General features: G+C 44.3%; 1 protein-coding gene across 1 annotated transcript in view; it reads right to left on the minus strand.

Moving 5' to 3' along the window:
* Positions 1–15,027, minus strand: part of si:ch211-112g6.4 (SH2 domain-containing protein 7) — a 25,262-nt gene that overhangs the window by 7,698 nt on the left and 2,537 nt on the right. The window contains exons 2-5 of the mRNA XM_025002133.2: positions 14,355–14,444; positions 14,108–14,273; positions 13,189–13,425; positions 11,111–11,722 (exon numbers count right to left, since the gene is read on the minus strand). Coding sequence (XP_024857901.2) covers positions 11,111–11,722; positions 13,189–13,425; positions 14,108–14,273; positions 14,355–14,444 — 1,105 coding nt within the window. The remainder of the gene's footprint in view (positions 1–11,110; positions 11,723–13,188; positions 13,426–14,107; positions 14,274–14,354; positions 14,445–15,027) is intronic.

Here is a 15,027-nt window from a genome sequence, read left to right on the forward strand (position 1 = left end):
GGAAGACCCAGGACACGCTGGAGGGACTATGTTTCTCGGCTGGCCTGGGAACGCCTTGGGATTCCCCCGGAGGAGCTGGCCCAAGTGGCTGGGGAGAGGGAAGTCTGGGTCTACCTGCTTAGGCTGCTACCCCCGCAACCCGACCCCGGATAAGAGGAAGAAGATGGATGGATGGATGGATGGATGGATGGATGGATGGATGGATGGATGGGGTTAAATCCAACAGCAGTTATAAGTCAATAAGTTATATTCCATCTATCCATTGTCTAAACCACTTATCCTTGCAGGGTCGGGGTGCTGCTGCCTAGCTGATGCTAATTAGCCATAGCATGACTGATTCAAGATGAGTTTAGCTGTTCTCTAGAATCAAGATAAATCTATACCAGAATCCCATTTTCAGAAGTGTTTATTTAGCAGCAGAGTGTTCAGTAGTTTACTGTAAAATGATATAAAGCTATTAGCATAAACAATACAGCTTGCTAGCATCAGTGTAGCTTTGTGATTGAACTGCTGCTGAGTATTACTGCGTTCACACAGAACAGTGACCTCCATCTATTTAATGAAAGAAAAGAATCTGTGTTTAGGTTTCTGTTGGGTGATTGCAGCTGTTGCTGGTTTATAATCTGGTCCTGTCCCATCAGGAGCTACAAACTGACTCAAAGCTAAGTTTCAGTGAAGCTGTGGTTTGTTTCTAGGCTGCTTAGTTTTTCTATCCCAGATCAAGCCAACTGATTAAAGCTGCATATGAACATTTTGTCTTCATACAAATAAATGTTTTATAGAGCAATTAAAATATTATTAAAATGTTATTTTTAACATCTAATTGTCTAAAGGACAACAGCAGCTGATTCTCAGTCTTCTGTGTGGTCACTTCGATTTCAGTCAAAACTTATTGTAGAAAATGTATCAGTCAGTAGGACACAGTTTAACCTCCAACCAGATATTTTAAAGATACAGGGAGACCTCCTTATTTTAAAATAAAGCTAACTCAAACTGAATTGCGTATTGTCAATCTAAGTTATTGTTAAATATGCTGAGCTGTGCTTTAATTAAAGGTATCTGATTGGCTAATTAGTGTCACATTGGTAAGCACCTCGGCTAAGGTGGAGTATGTATGCCCTTAATGGCTGGTGATGCAGATACTATATGTACCAAGTATCATATTGAGTTCATCTAATGATCAGACTTATGCCCAACTACTTACTTTAATATTAAAACATTTAGATTCATAGTTTGTGGAACAGTCTGTACTAGATATAGGATGCTACAGTTCTGCTTTGTGTTTGGGTCCACCACTCTGTGGACCATCAGGGTGGATGCTGAAATATGAGGATAACTTTGGGTTTGAAGTTCTACATCTCTTGATTTGGTATTTCATGTACTTTAAAATCTGTAAGAAAAAGTCTATTAGCATCAGATTTTCATCTCAGCTTTAAAATAAAAATTGCTGTGAGTCACCCCAGAGGAGTCCTCCCCCACCCAGAGGAACCCTGTCATTCTATTGGCTGGAACGATTGCTAGGTGACGGTGCTCAGATCTGCGAGAGAGCAGAAAAAATCTGAGCGTGAACACAAAGATTTGAGAGAGAAAAGAGAATGTTTGAAAGAGAGCAGAAGTTTTGAGTGCAAGTGTTAAAAGTTTTGAAAGCAAGAGATGAAATCCTGCTTGCAAATCAAATATGTGCGCTCTCGATTTATGGCAAAATTCTCTTTCCATAAGTCAGCCTTTTGTTTTACTTAATAGCCGTATTTTCCGCACTATAGGGCACACTGGATTATAAGACACACTGTCAATGAATGGTACTATCAGGTTTACAAAATAGTCAAAGGCAAGCAACTCCGCAACAGACAGACTCAGGAGATGGAGAATAAGGTAAGTGATTTTATTTAACAGTGAGGGGAGGGGAGTGGGTCCAGATCTGCAAAGGAGAATCAAAGGTGAGTATATTGTTTGCTGGTGGGAAGGTTGCAGACAGAATGTAGACAGGGAGTGGGTCTTACGGATTAGTGAGGACTGGACTCAGAGGAAAAGGTCTGGGTTCCACTGGTAGGTAATCTCCGGTGAATGGAGCTCAGGTAGGTGGATTCCTGGATTGGTCGGAGGCAGACAGGCATTGAAGCGGATCGGAACAGGTAAGTGGCTCTCGGGTAAGTTCATCAGCAGGTGTCTCGAGGAAGATCGTTAGCAGGAAGCTCCATAGGCAGGAACTCTGAACATGCACAGGAAACAAACAGGTTAACCAGATTCGGGTACACAAAAACTCACTAGTGGCCGAGATTCGTTACCAGAGGTAAGCAATGCTTCAGCGTCGATCTGATCCTCCACTCTGCCTTAAAATCCCCGAGAGTAAATGATCTTGATCCACTGCAGCTGTGGATGATTAGGCTGCCAACCAATCAGGGAACAGGAGGGAGTAAACAGGAAGCAGCATGGCAGAATACCACAGTACCCCCTCCTCAAGCATTGCCTCCAGGCAATCTAGGACACTTATCTGGGCGTTCCTTGTAAAATGTTGAGATCAGCAGAGAGGGATCTAAGATGAAGGATAAAGGGATTCCATGATCTTTCTTCTGGGCCGTACCCCTCCCAGTCCACCAGGTACTGAAATCCACGGCCATGGCGCCGGACATTCAGGATACGTCTTACAGTGAAGGTGGGAAGGTTATCCACGAGCCGGGCGGGTGGGGGGAGGCTGGTAGGTGGGCACAAAGGACTTTCCAAAACAGGTTTTACTTGTGAAACATGAAAAGTGGGGTGGATCTTCATGGATGAGGAAGTCTGATAGCAGAAGGATTAATTATGCGTTCCACAGTGAACGGCCCAATGAATCTAGGTGCAAGTTTTCTAGGTGTGTCTTTTAAGTTTATGTCATGGGTGGACAACCATATCTTTTGTCCTACTTGGTAGGATGGGGCTGTGGAGCGATGGCGATTAGCAAACCTCTCATTTAGTTGGGCGGTTCTCAGGAGGGCTCTTCTGGTTTGCCTTCAGAGCCAGTGATGTAGATGTAGTTGAACTAATGGAACCAGAATTTCAGATTCTTGACTGGGAAAGAGAGGAGGGTATAACCGAGTGAAGCCTCGAAAGGAGAAAATCCTGTGGCTGTTGAGGTATGGCTATTGTGGGCATACCCCACCCATGGTAAGTGTTTACACCAGGAAGTGGGGTTGTTGTTGGTAACGCACCTGAGAGTCAACTCCAGCTCCTGGTTGCATCTCTCTGTCTGACCGTTAGATTGCGGATGGTGCCCTGAGGAGAGACTAACCTTAGCCCCCAGGGCGTTGCAGAATGCTTTCCAGACTTGTGACATGAACTGGGGTCCTCGGTCGGATACAATATCCAGAGGGATACCGTGAAGACGAAAAACGTTAGAGACAAGGAGCTGGGCAGTCTCAAAGGCGGCTGGAAGTTTGGCCAGAGGGATGGTGTGTGCTGCTTTGGAGAATCTGTCGACAATGGTTAGAATAACTGAATTACCTTCCATTGGGGGTAGACCAGTGACAAAATCCAGAGCGATGTGTGACCAGGGACGGGCAGGTGTAGGTAACGGCTGGAGGAGTCCTGCAGGTGGTTGGTCACTGTTCTTATTTCTGGCACAGGTGGGACAGGCTGTAACAAAGTCTTTTACATCAGAGACCATAGTAGGCCACCAGAAGTGTCTCCTTGTAAAGGTTAACATTCGTGCAATGCCGGGATGACATGTAAAGCGGTGATTATGAATCCAGTCTAGAACCTTACCAATAATGGCCTCGGGGATGAATTTTTTCACCTGCTGGCCCCGTACCTGGGTCGGGTTCGGTTTGTTGTGCCTCAGTAAGGGCGTTGTCGATGTCCCAGGTGAGAGAACCCAGGAAACAGGTGGATAGAATGATGCAGGATTCAGTCTTGGAGGTTTCAGAGGATGCATACTGTCAGAAGAGGGCGTTGGGTTTCACATTTCTTGAACCGGGTCTGTCAGTGATAGAGAAGTTGAAGCGTGCAAAAAACAGGGACCATCTGGCTTATCTGGGGTTAATTCTTTTAGCGTTCTGCAAATAGGAGAAGTTCTTGTGATCAGTCCAAATTACAACGGGGGGCAAGGTGAGTCTTGTTCGTAGCAGAAGTACAGTGAGTAATGTTCTCTTTCTTACAGGTTCGGCGAGGAGGTGAGGACGTGTCCACCGAGGATTGTCCAGGAGGATGAAGATCCAGAATCCAAATAACAGGTAAGTCCACAGGTAAGTGCACTGTGATTTCCAGGTATGTACAAACAACAGAGCAGCAAGTCCTTGAGGCAAAAAGGGAGACCTTTGGCCTGAGTTTTCAAAACAATAGTCTTAGGCTGAGATCCTAACCCATAAGGTGCGATGCTCCAGCGAAGATCTGGAACCAGCCAAGGGTTTAAATACAGATGCAGATCATCATGGGTAACTGGTTGCAACTGTGAAGGAAGAGTTCCTGGCATAGCCAGCAGGGCGGAAACAGAAACTCTAAATCCTTACAGTACCCCCTCCTTAATGATCACCTCCTGGTGATCTAGGATGTCTTTCGGGGTGGATTCTGTAAAAATCAGAGATTAAAGTAGGGTCCAGTATAAAGGACCTGGGGACCCAAGACCGTTCTTCAGGTACATAGCCTTCCCAGTCTACCAGGTACTGGAAACCCCTGCCTCTTCATCTGACATCGAGGATGCGGTTTACATTGAAGGCAGGATGGTTGTCAATTAGCCAGGTGGGAAGGGGGAGGATGGTAGGTGGGCTAAGAGGACTCTGGACCACTGGTTTTAACTGGGATACATGAAAGGCGGGGTGGATTCACATACTTGATGGAAGTGTGAGACGGACAGAGGTAGGATTAATAAGACGTTCAATAGAGAAAGGGCCAATAAAACGAGGGCCAACTTTCGAGATTTGTCTTTCAGTTGAATGTCCTTTGTGGATAACCAAACCCTGTCTCGCACCTTGTATGAGGGGGCGGCTGAACGGTGTTGATTGGCACTCCTTTTGTTTTGTTCCATGGTCCTCATGAGTGTACGCTTTGTTTGTCTCCAAATCCTACGGCACCTGCATAAATGAGATTGGACTGACGGAACAGAAATCTTAGACTCAAAACTGGGGAACAGTGGGGGATTGTAACCAAGAGATGCTTCGAAGGGTGACATACCTGTGGCAGCCGAGACGTGGGTATTGTGTGCGTACTCTATCCAGGTGAGTTGTTTGCTCCATGAGGATGGGTTGTCACCGGCCAGACATTGAAGGGCGACCTCCAGCTCTTGGTTACAGCGTTTAGTTTGACCATTAGACTGGGGATGGTACCCGGACATGAGACTCACATTGGCTCCAAGACCGTTACAGAAGGCCTTCCAGACCTGGGAGGCGAACTGAGGTCCCCAGTCAGACACCACATCCATCGGGATTCCATGAATGCGGAAGACATGCTGGATCATGAGCTGGGCGGTCTCATAGGTTGAATGGAGCTTGGGTAGAGGGATGAAGTGGGCCGCCTTGGAGAATCGGTCCAGTATGGTGAGGATGACAGTGTTTCCCTGAGATGGAGGTAGGCCAGTAACAAAATCCAAGGCTATGTGAGACCATGGACTAGGAATTGATATTGGCTGAAGGAGGCCTGCAGGGGGGCGATTACTGCTCTTGAATCGGGCACACGTAGCACAGACTGCCACAAACTCCTTAACATCAGCAGACAGGGTAGGCCACCAAAAATATCTGTTGGTGAGACTCAATATACGGTTAATGCCAGCATGACAGGAAAATTGACTGGAATGTAACCAGTCAAGAACTCTGGCTCGGACTGCTTCAGGAATGTACATTCTACCCCTAGGTCCTCCTCCGGGATCTGGATCTGTCTGCTGAGCTTCGGTGATCTCTCTCTCGATGGCCCAGGTGAGAGAGTTGAGAAACAAGGTGGGTGGAATGATGGGTTCCTCTTGGTTCCGATGTTCCGAATTGGACCAGAGTCTGGACAGGGCGTCAGGCTTGATGTTCTTGGAACCAGGTCTGTAGGTTATGGAGAAGTTGAATCGACCGAAGAATAGTGACCACCTGGCCTGGCAGGGATTAAGCCTTTTGGCGGTCTGCAGGTAGGCCAGGTTCTTGTGGTCGGTCCATAGTAGGAAGGGAATCTCAGCGCCCTCCGGCCAGTGCCGCCACTCCTCCAGGGCCAACTTGATGGCTAGAAGCTTCCGGTTTCCTACGTCGTAGTTGCGTTCAGCTGGAGAAAGACAACGAGAGAAGTAGGCACATGGATGGACCTTGCCGTCCGATGGCGACCTTTAAGCACTTTGGATCGCCTTGTTGCTGAAAAGTGCTATATAAATAAATCTCACTTCACTTCACTTCAATTGAGAGGGAATGGCACCGACCCCTGAATCTGAGGCATCCACTTCCACGATGAACTGGAGTTTCGGGTTGGGGTGGTGGAGGATGGGTGCAGAAACGAAATGTGACTTTATTTCGCTGAAGGCAACTTGGGCTTCAGGGCTCCATTCAAAAGGCCGCTTAATGGATGTGAGTTGGGTGAGTGGAGCAGCCACCCAGCTGTAGTCTTTTATAAAGCGCCGGTAAAAGTTGGCAAAACCCAAAAACCTCTGTAGTTGGCGTCGGTCGGAGGGGATGGGCCATGGTTTCATAGTAGCCCTGCTCAAAGATAAACCCCAAGAAGGTTACTGAGGAGACGTTAAACTCACATTTTTCGGCCTTCACGAAGAGTTGGTTTAAGTGACGCCTTTTGAAGGACTGCTCAAACATGCCGCCAGTGCTGGATGGGGTCCTGAGAATAGATCAGAATGTCGTCTAAATATACAAAAACAAAAACATTCAGGAAATCTTGTAGAATATCATTTATGAGGGATTGAAACACTGCAGGGGTGTTGGTAAGTCCGAAAGGCATCACTAGGTACTCAAAATGTCCAAGGGGAGTCTTAAAAGCCGTCTTCCATTCATCTCCCTCTTTTATTCTCACAAGATGCTATGCAATGCAGAGATCCAGTTTGGTGACGATGGCGGCTGAAAGTAATTGTTGGACAAAGACTCCTCGATATAAGTTTTCATGGCCTCTCTCTCAGGGCCGGAGAGGTTAAACAGATGACTAGATGGAAGAGGGGCTCCAGGTAGGAGCTCTATTACACAATCGTACGGTCTGTAGGGCGGTAGTGAGAGGCCCTTGACTTTACTGAACACAGGAGCCAGGTCGTGATACTCGGGCGGTACTTTGGAGAGTTCTATTTCGTCAGGGGCCTCTCGTTCTGCATGGAGAACGGGCCTGGCTGACTGGAGGCAATTTTGCAGGCAAATGTCGCTCCAGGACTCTATTCTCTTTTCAGACCAGTTTATCACAGGATTATGCTTATGTAACCATGGATAGCCTAAAATCATCTGGGAAGTGGGTGAGGAGAAAACCAGGAACTCACTGATTCGTGATGGTTACTGGTAGCTATGAACTGTAAATTATCAACACTGACATGATCGCAGGAGTAATTTGTCCAGGAGCAAGACCAAAACCAGACACAGAGACAAAGCTAAAGGTAAGTGAATTCATTTACAGGTGACAAGTTATCTACAGTGAATCAGGTCCGGGAATGGTCTGAAAGGCAAGAGGAACAGGGTGAGTCTCGGGTACCAATCCTACAGTCAGTTGAGTACTGTTGGGTGGTTGAATTAGTGTTTTTGCTCTTACAGATCCAGGAGGTGTCCAGCAGCGTGGAGGAGATGAAAGAGGTGTTCTCGGTGATCCAGGAGACGAGAAGCCAGTAGTCCTGTCCAGGTGAGTATCCAGATGTCCAAGGTAAGTTTCCGTGAGGTATGAAGATCCGTAACGTGGCAAAGAACCTAAGATCGAGGCGCAAAGAGAACTTAGTAAACAGAGCATCAATACTGAGGTTAGAAACTATGGCTGAGAATCTAACCCAGGAGGTTCGATGCTCCAGCGATGGTCTGGTCTCAGCTGGAGGCTTAAGTACTGGCAGTTCTCATCAACACAATCTGGATCACCTGTGAAGCAAAAAGTTAAAGGAGCCACCCCAAGACGGGGCTAACTCCAGATCCCTACAAACACGATGTTTGATGTGGGTAATAACCTGGCTGGAGATGTCCATGACCGGCAGTGGCGAGGTTATTTCCTGCAGGGGGAGATGTAACTCGCGAACCAGGTATTAAGAGATGAGAATCTGTTCGGCTCCTGAGTCCACCAAATTGTGGACGGTGATCTTAGAATGTTAATTCATAAGGGTGGTGTGAAGGAAAAAATGGGGCCCAAGGGGTTGTGTTGGACTGCTCACTAGAACTCCTCGCTTTCCTAGTGAGCTTGTTCTTTTACCAAAAACAGGCATTTCGCTCGGAAGTGCCTCTTGTCGCTGCAGTAGAAACACTCTCTGGCCTTATAACGTCTTTGTTTTTCTTCAGGGCTCAGTCTAGCTCGTCCTAGTTGCATGGCTTCGGGCTCCGGTCCGGTAGAATTTGGTTCCGTTCGCCGGTCACTGGAAACAGGAGGAGTAGTGAAAAGGTAAGTTGCGTAAGGCTTACAGTTTTTTTTGCATTGCCTTTCCCGCAGCTGGTTGTCGAGGCGGATGGCAAGGTCGATCAGGTCCTCCAGGGACCGTGGTTCGTCCCTCCCGGCTAGCTGGTCCTTGAGAGGTTCCTGCAACACATTACTGAAAGCCCCTTTTAGTGCTTGAGCATTCCACCCGGAAGAAGCAGCCAATGTCCGAAAATCGATGGCGAACTGAGCCACCGATCGCTGCCCCTGCTTTAACCCCCCAAATTTCTTGGTGACCTCAGATTCATTAAGTTTATATCCAAAGGTTTGTTCGAAATCTTCTATAAAACGATTGAATGGTGTCTGACTGATAGCACGAAAGTGATACTGGGCCTCCGCCCATCTTGAAGCCTTATCTCTTAATAATCCAATGATATACGAGATCTTTGAAGAGTCATCAAAAAACGACTGAGGTGATCGGTAAAAAAGCAAAGAGCATTGTAAAAGGAAACTGACAAACTTGCCGATCTCCCCAGAAAAATGTTCCGGCATGGAAGACTGCACCTCCTGGAAGTGGGTGGCAGCAGAGGGAGGCTGTGGTGCCATTGTGGCAGCGGATGCGGAAGTCGCGGCAGCAGGTGAGGGCGGTACCAGAGACAACAGTTTTAGGCTCCAGGAACCACGGAAAACCGAAAATTAATTGTGGTACAGAAGGGTCAAAGACCAGAAACTCACCCATCTCATGATGATTGCCTGATACGATTATGTGAAGATTGGAAACTTTGAGTTTGATTTGGGTTAATGATTGTCCAGGAATGTCAGCAACAGCACGAGGAGAGTCAAGTTGACTGGTGGGGATCCCAAGTTTTTCTGGAGATGAGATTTTATTCAGATCCTGAGTCCACTAGGGTGAAAATGGGTAGTTTGACCTGGTCGGTGACAATAGTAGCGGGTAGAGACAATAATGAAGCAGGGGAGAGGTTTGACGGACCCAGCAGGTGGTTGGAGGCAGACAGGCGTTAAAGCGGATCGGAACAGGTAAGTGGCTCTCGGGTAAGTTCATCAGCAGGTGTCTCGAGGAAGATCGTTAGCAGGAAACTCCATAAGCACGATTTTGGTGCTCTAGCGGAGCTGGTTCGCCTGTATCAGTATTTATATGATATCTCTATGAGAGATCACAAAGACAATCAAACGGTTCAAAACTCACGGAAGAATACTGCACCGATGTTAGCATCAAGTATAAACACCTACAGCGCTCGCTCATGTCCATGCGCCGTGCACGAAGCTCTGCATGGCACTTCAAAGAGCGACTATAACTGAGCCTTAATGCTGCAAGTGGTGCAGCTTTGTAGTTTACCAAAGTCGTACTAAAAAGTTACGACTTCTTACATATATAAGGCCCTCCGGATTATAAGGCGCACTGTCGTTTTTTGAGAAAATTGAAGGCTTTGATTTGGGTCCAAATCTTCATACAAACCTGATAATGTTAGGCCTTCACCGAAAGAAAAATGTTCAAAATAGGATTAGCAGACACAAACGTTTGTTCACGATGCACCATGAGTAACACAGCTGATTACTTTCATGCAACATGGGCCTGCACACCAGTTCTGCTCAAATGTAAATGAAAAACTTTCAACCATTCTGAGCTGTTGAACCCCTACATCTCCACTTTGTTTACTCAGCTACTCCATAAAGGTAGACAATCTTCCTAATAGTTTATTAAAACCACTTTTTATCTCTGTAGCTAATGCCAAAAAAACATTTCTTTTAAACTGGAAAACAAAACAATCTTTAGGTATCCATCAATAGATTAAGCTTCTACAACGGCATATTAGTGCCATTGTAAATGGAAAAAATAAAGGAGTAAATTTACGCAAGAAAACCTCAAATTCCGAAATTAATCTTGAAATAACTTGAGTTTGAAAAGTCAAAAATTTGCTTTAAGTTTTTTTTAAAGAAATTTACTCCTTTTTTCTTTTTTTCTATCTACAGTGGCACTAATATGCTGTTGTAAATTTCTCTTAGAATATATATACCAGTTGAGAAAATCACGTTAATTCATAAAAACAATTTATCACTTTTTAAAAATACCTGGAGCCCACTATTAGATTTTCTGAATCTGAATCAAAGGTATGGCCCCGAAGGTGCGCACATCCCAACTAACTAAAACGCCTGTTTAACATATTTACAGTAAATTATTTTCTCACTATTTTAAGATGATAATAGTAAGGCAGACTACAAGAAAAGGCATTTTCCTCCTTAACTAACAGAATGACTTGTCACCTTTTATAATTACACATATTTAAGTGTTAACTTCTTTTTTCTCTGTTTTACATACATTTTTTTTTAGTCTCTCTTCCTTCTTTGTTTAGTTTTTTGTTTGTTTTGTTTAGTTTTTTGCTGTGTGCACACAGCCTAGAATACAGTTTTTCAAGCTAAGCACTTGAAAAAAAAGATGATTTTCAAAAGTTGACTGTGCAGAACAAGCTTTTACAGCTCAGCGGTCGCAAACACAAAATTTAGTGAGACTGTAAGTAAAAAGTAAACTATTTTCTCACAATTTTGAGTCACCAACTAGTCACTACAGTCAGCCTGGTGAGATGCTGGCTTTAGAAACACATGTCATTTTGTTTATTCTTACACTTTTCCCCCAGGTGCTTTTGGGCTTCTTGGTTTTCATATCCTCCAAAGACTCATAAGTGTTGCCTTGGACAGCAGTGGCCTCTCCAGGAATCTGCTCATAAGTGTCGTCATTCAGTCTTATTGACCCCGGAGGAACTTCAGAGTACATCCCCTCTCCCTGCTGTCCCGGACTTCCCCCGGGTGCCAAGGAGGACTGGTACAGTGGGTTGGACCTCAGCTCTTCTTGGTTGTTGCTTGGCTGCTCTGATTTGGAGCTTCTCAGGCCTTCAGAAGGAGCATGGAGGGAGTAGGTCTGGCAGGTAACCTTGCTTGGTGAAGAGGATAGTGTGAAGGAGAGGTTACCGAACCTTTCATTGTTGTTGCCCAGGTAAGGTAGAGACTGGCTCCTGTTCTCCTCCTGATTCAAATCATCTGCTAGATCAGCATTTTTAGTGTCTGTGGGGTAAAACGAGTGATTGTTAGATGCTAGTGCTGCATTCGTGCCTATCTGGGGTCTTTGCGGTTGGTTGGACTTGGTCTGGCTTTCACTTGGATGTGTTGTTGTGTCAGGCAAAGATCCACTCTGGGAGAACCCCAAAGGCATTCCTCTTTTTGGTAAAGAAGGCGGAACCTAGAACACACAGAATGGATTACAGAGTCCACTGGTAGTACTCAGAGAGGAACATAAATAAAATAAAATAAATGCAAAAGTCTGAAGACAAACTAAACAATTTACATTTTATTCATATATATATGTTGTATAAATGTTTCTATTATTATTTTTGGAAGTGAGAAATTTCTGTTTCTATTATTTTTAAATTATATTTGTTTTTAAAGCCTGCTGCCATAAAAGGAGGGATATTATCTAACAGCTTGTGCCTGCATGTTAATTTGTCTGTCTGTATCTGTTAGCAAAATATCAGCTGCATCTATAATAAAAACTGTGGACTCATTTTAATAAAACTTTCAAAAAGTAACCACTGGATGTACATCCACAACAATATTAGCTGAACAACATTTTAGAAAGAGAAACAGAAACTCTTACATCTGCTTACTTGGTTGGTGAAGGTTAGGAACAAGATGGACGACTTAGTTGTGTATAATGTTTGATTGGTAAAGTGCAAGAAAGAGGTAGAACTAAAGACAATGAAATTAACTCCTAGCCGACATGTTTAAGAGAGACTCTGGCTTCAAGTTAAAGGAAGGAAGCTGCTTTATTCTGCTGTTAGCTCAAAAAGGGTCAGACCTGCTGCCTGTGCTGGTGAGTTTAACACACATTTGTCTATTTTGTGAGTTACAACAAGGCTTTCATAGATTAATAAGAAGCATTGTGAAAATTAGTCAGTTTTCCTTATTGTTTTGTTGCGGTTTTTAGTTAGTGTTTCAGTTTTGTTTTTCCTTTTTTGTGTTCGGTATTCACTCCTCCTCTGTCACTCTTTTGCCCTCCTTGCCACGCCCATCTCCACCTGTCTGTAATTATTCCCCACTCACCTGTTTCCACTTACGTCGTCACCCTCAGTATTCAAAAACCCGGTCACTTCTCTCACAATCTGTTGGTTCATTGTTTGTTGCTTGCTGTCACTGTGTTTTGTTTCCGCCTTGCCTTGCCTTGCCTTGCCTTGCCTTGCCTTGCCTTGCCTTGCCTTGCCTTGCCTTGCCTTGCCTTGCCTTGCCTTGAATTTTTGTTAAGTTTAGTTGCTGCCACGTCAGCTGTTTGTTTTTGTTTATTTTCTTTATTGAATAAATTAGTTTTTGTTTTGAGAATGAGTCTCCACTCTGGGTTTGTCTCCGTCTCCACCGAGCCTGACACTCTGTCACCTTTATAGGTACGGAGCTAAAATTTGGTGTGGTAATTCTTCCCCAACCCATTCTCTAAGCAATAACAAATGGCGCAAGAACTCCTAATATTGCTTGAGATAACGCATAACTTTACTCACAAGATTTGACCAAGACGGCTTCCATCATTTTTCAACATAAGAGATGGTAGTTTAAAACTCTGACATGAAAGCAGCATGTGATATGGCCTTTTATTGTGTAAAAGAGTTTAGAGTTGTTCCTATATTGGGGTGTTTTTGTCAGGCTCCTTTTTCATTTTACCTGTGAAAGAGGCGCTGTATCTACTGACACGGTTCCTGTCAGCTTCCTGTTTCTGAATTTAGGTGGCAGTGCAGGATTCTGTGCTGGAAGAGGTTTGTTGTGATGCTGCTGAATCCTTTGGTTTTTGCCAGAATCAATATGATCATCTTTTTTCTGGTCCCACATTGTCCGCAGAGCTTGTACACTGACCCCAGAGTTCTTCTTGGCATTCACCACATCGTACAACTCGGTGTCTTCCTAAAAATAACAAGCAGTGTTATTGTTTATTTATGGCTCTCAATCCACTTTCAACAAGGAAAACGGGGCAGACATGGAAATGAGGACGGAAACAGTCAAATTTCACCACTGATGCACCAATTACAGCCTTTCAGAGTAAATATTTACCTTGATCACAGCATTGGGATTAGGTCACTGAAATTTCCCCGTTTTGAAAAAGTAAATAAATAAAAATCCCATGATTTTTATTAGACAAGGAATTATAGTATAAAGACTTCAGAAAGAGACTCAGAGACCAACCATCCTGAAAGATTGTGTGATTATCTAATGGAAGTTGAAGCCCGACACAATCGCACAACTCAAGGTGACCTTCCCATGTTTTCTGCAAAGATGCTTCTTTGAACATCATCCAGCTGTTCTCCAACAGCAATAAATACTTTCTAATTTTCATCCGTTTTTTCCAAAATTCTATTTTTCATTAAACCAAAAACATTTCTGAAGTCATAGTTCTTTTAAATTGTTCAGTTATTCAATTAACTATCATGCAAGATAGACCAAAATAGCTGTAACTAATTTAAAATAATCGTTGTCTAAAACTCTGGCATGAAAGCCAGCAAGCGATATTGATCCTACCAAGGAATGTTAGGCCTTTAATTTTATTCTGAAGTTGTAACATGTTAGAAAAGTAATGTTGACATCTCACCTCACAGTAGGTGGAGGTCAGGAACTCTCCAAAAGGCTGGATGGGGCTGACCTTGTAGTGCTCTATAAGCTCGGTCAGACTGCTGAACAGCTGACTGTCTCCGCCTATAACAAACTGTCCATCTTGATCTTGGGAAATGACAAAATGGCGGCACCTGTCATGACCTCTGAGGAAGAGAACATTAGGTAAATCAGAAAGGCAGGCAAGAAACATTTAAACAAAGTTTACCAGACTCGATTTGCCGCACTTATAGGACAGGATGTAGCCGATGGTTTTATCACTGAGGCGGATGACAAAACTGCCCAGAGCTTTATCTTTCAATAGGTCTTCTGCATCCCTGCAGCAGATAGAGAGACAGAAGCAGTTTCACAGACAAGCAGGCAAATTAGATTTCAAAATATCACTATGTCACGAAACCTGAGCCCTACTGATAGGGCTCTTTTACTCACCTGTAGACTCCACTTCAAACTGATTTACAGCCTGTAAACAAACTCTAATCTGGAGTCCGTCTGAGCTTGAGCTGCTAAAACTTCAGCCAGAAGAAAACAGACTTCGTCTGGTCAAAGACCAGAATCAGTTTTCTTCATTCAGTTGTGTAACATGATTTCAGTTTACTTCTCAACCTGATTTGCTGGTTCCATTACAAACCAATGCCACATGCTGTTATTCTGAAAGTACAACTTGTAGCTACATTGTCACATTTATTGTTTATGAAACAAAACTGAAGTTATTATCTTTGGACCTAAAGAGGAGCGAACTACAATCAATGCGCAGCTCCAGTTATTACAACTAAAAACCAGTGATCAGGCCCGAAACCTGGGAGTAGTGATGGACTCTGACCTGAACCTTCAAAACCACATTAAGACAGTCACAAAGTCGGCCTTCTATCACCTGAAGAACATCTCCAGGATTAGAGGACT

This window comes from Kryptolebias marmoratus, linkage group LG15 (assembly GCF_001649575.2).
Source record: "Kryptolebias marmoratus isolate JLee-2015 linkage group LG15, ASM164957v2, whole genome shotgun sequence".
Lineage (NCBI taxonomy): Eukaryota > Metazoa > Chordata > Actinopteri > Cyprinodontiformes > Rivulidae > Kryptolebias > Kryptolebias marmoratus.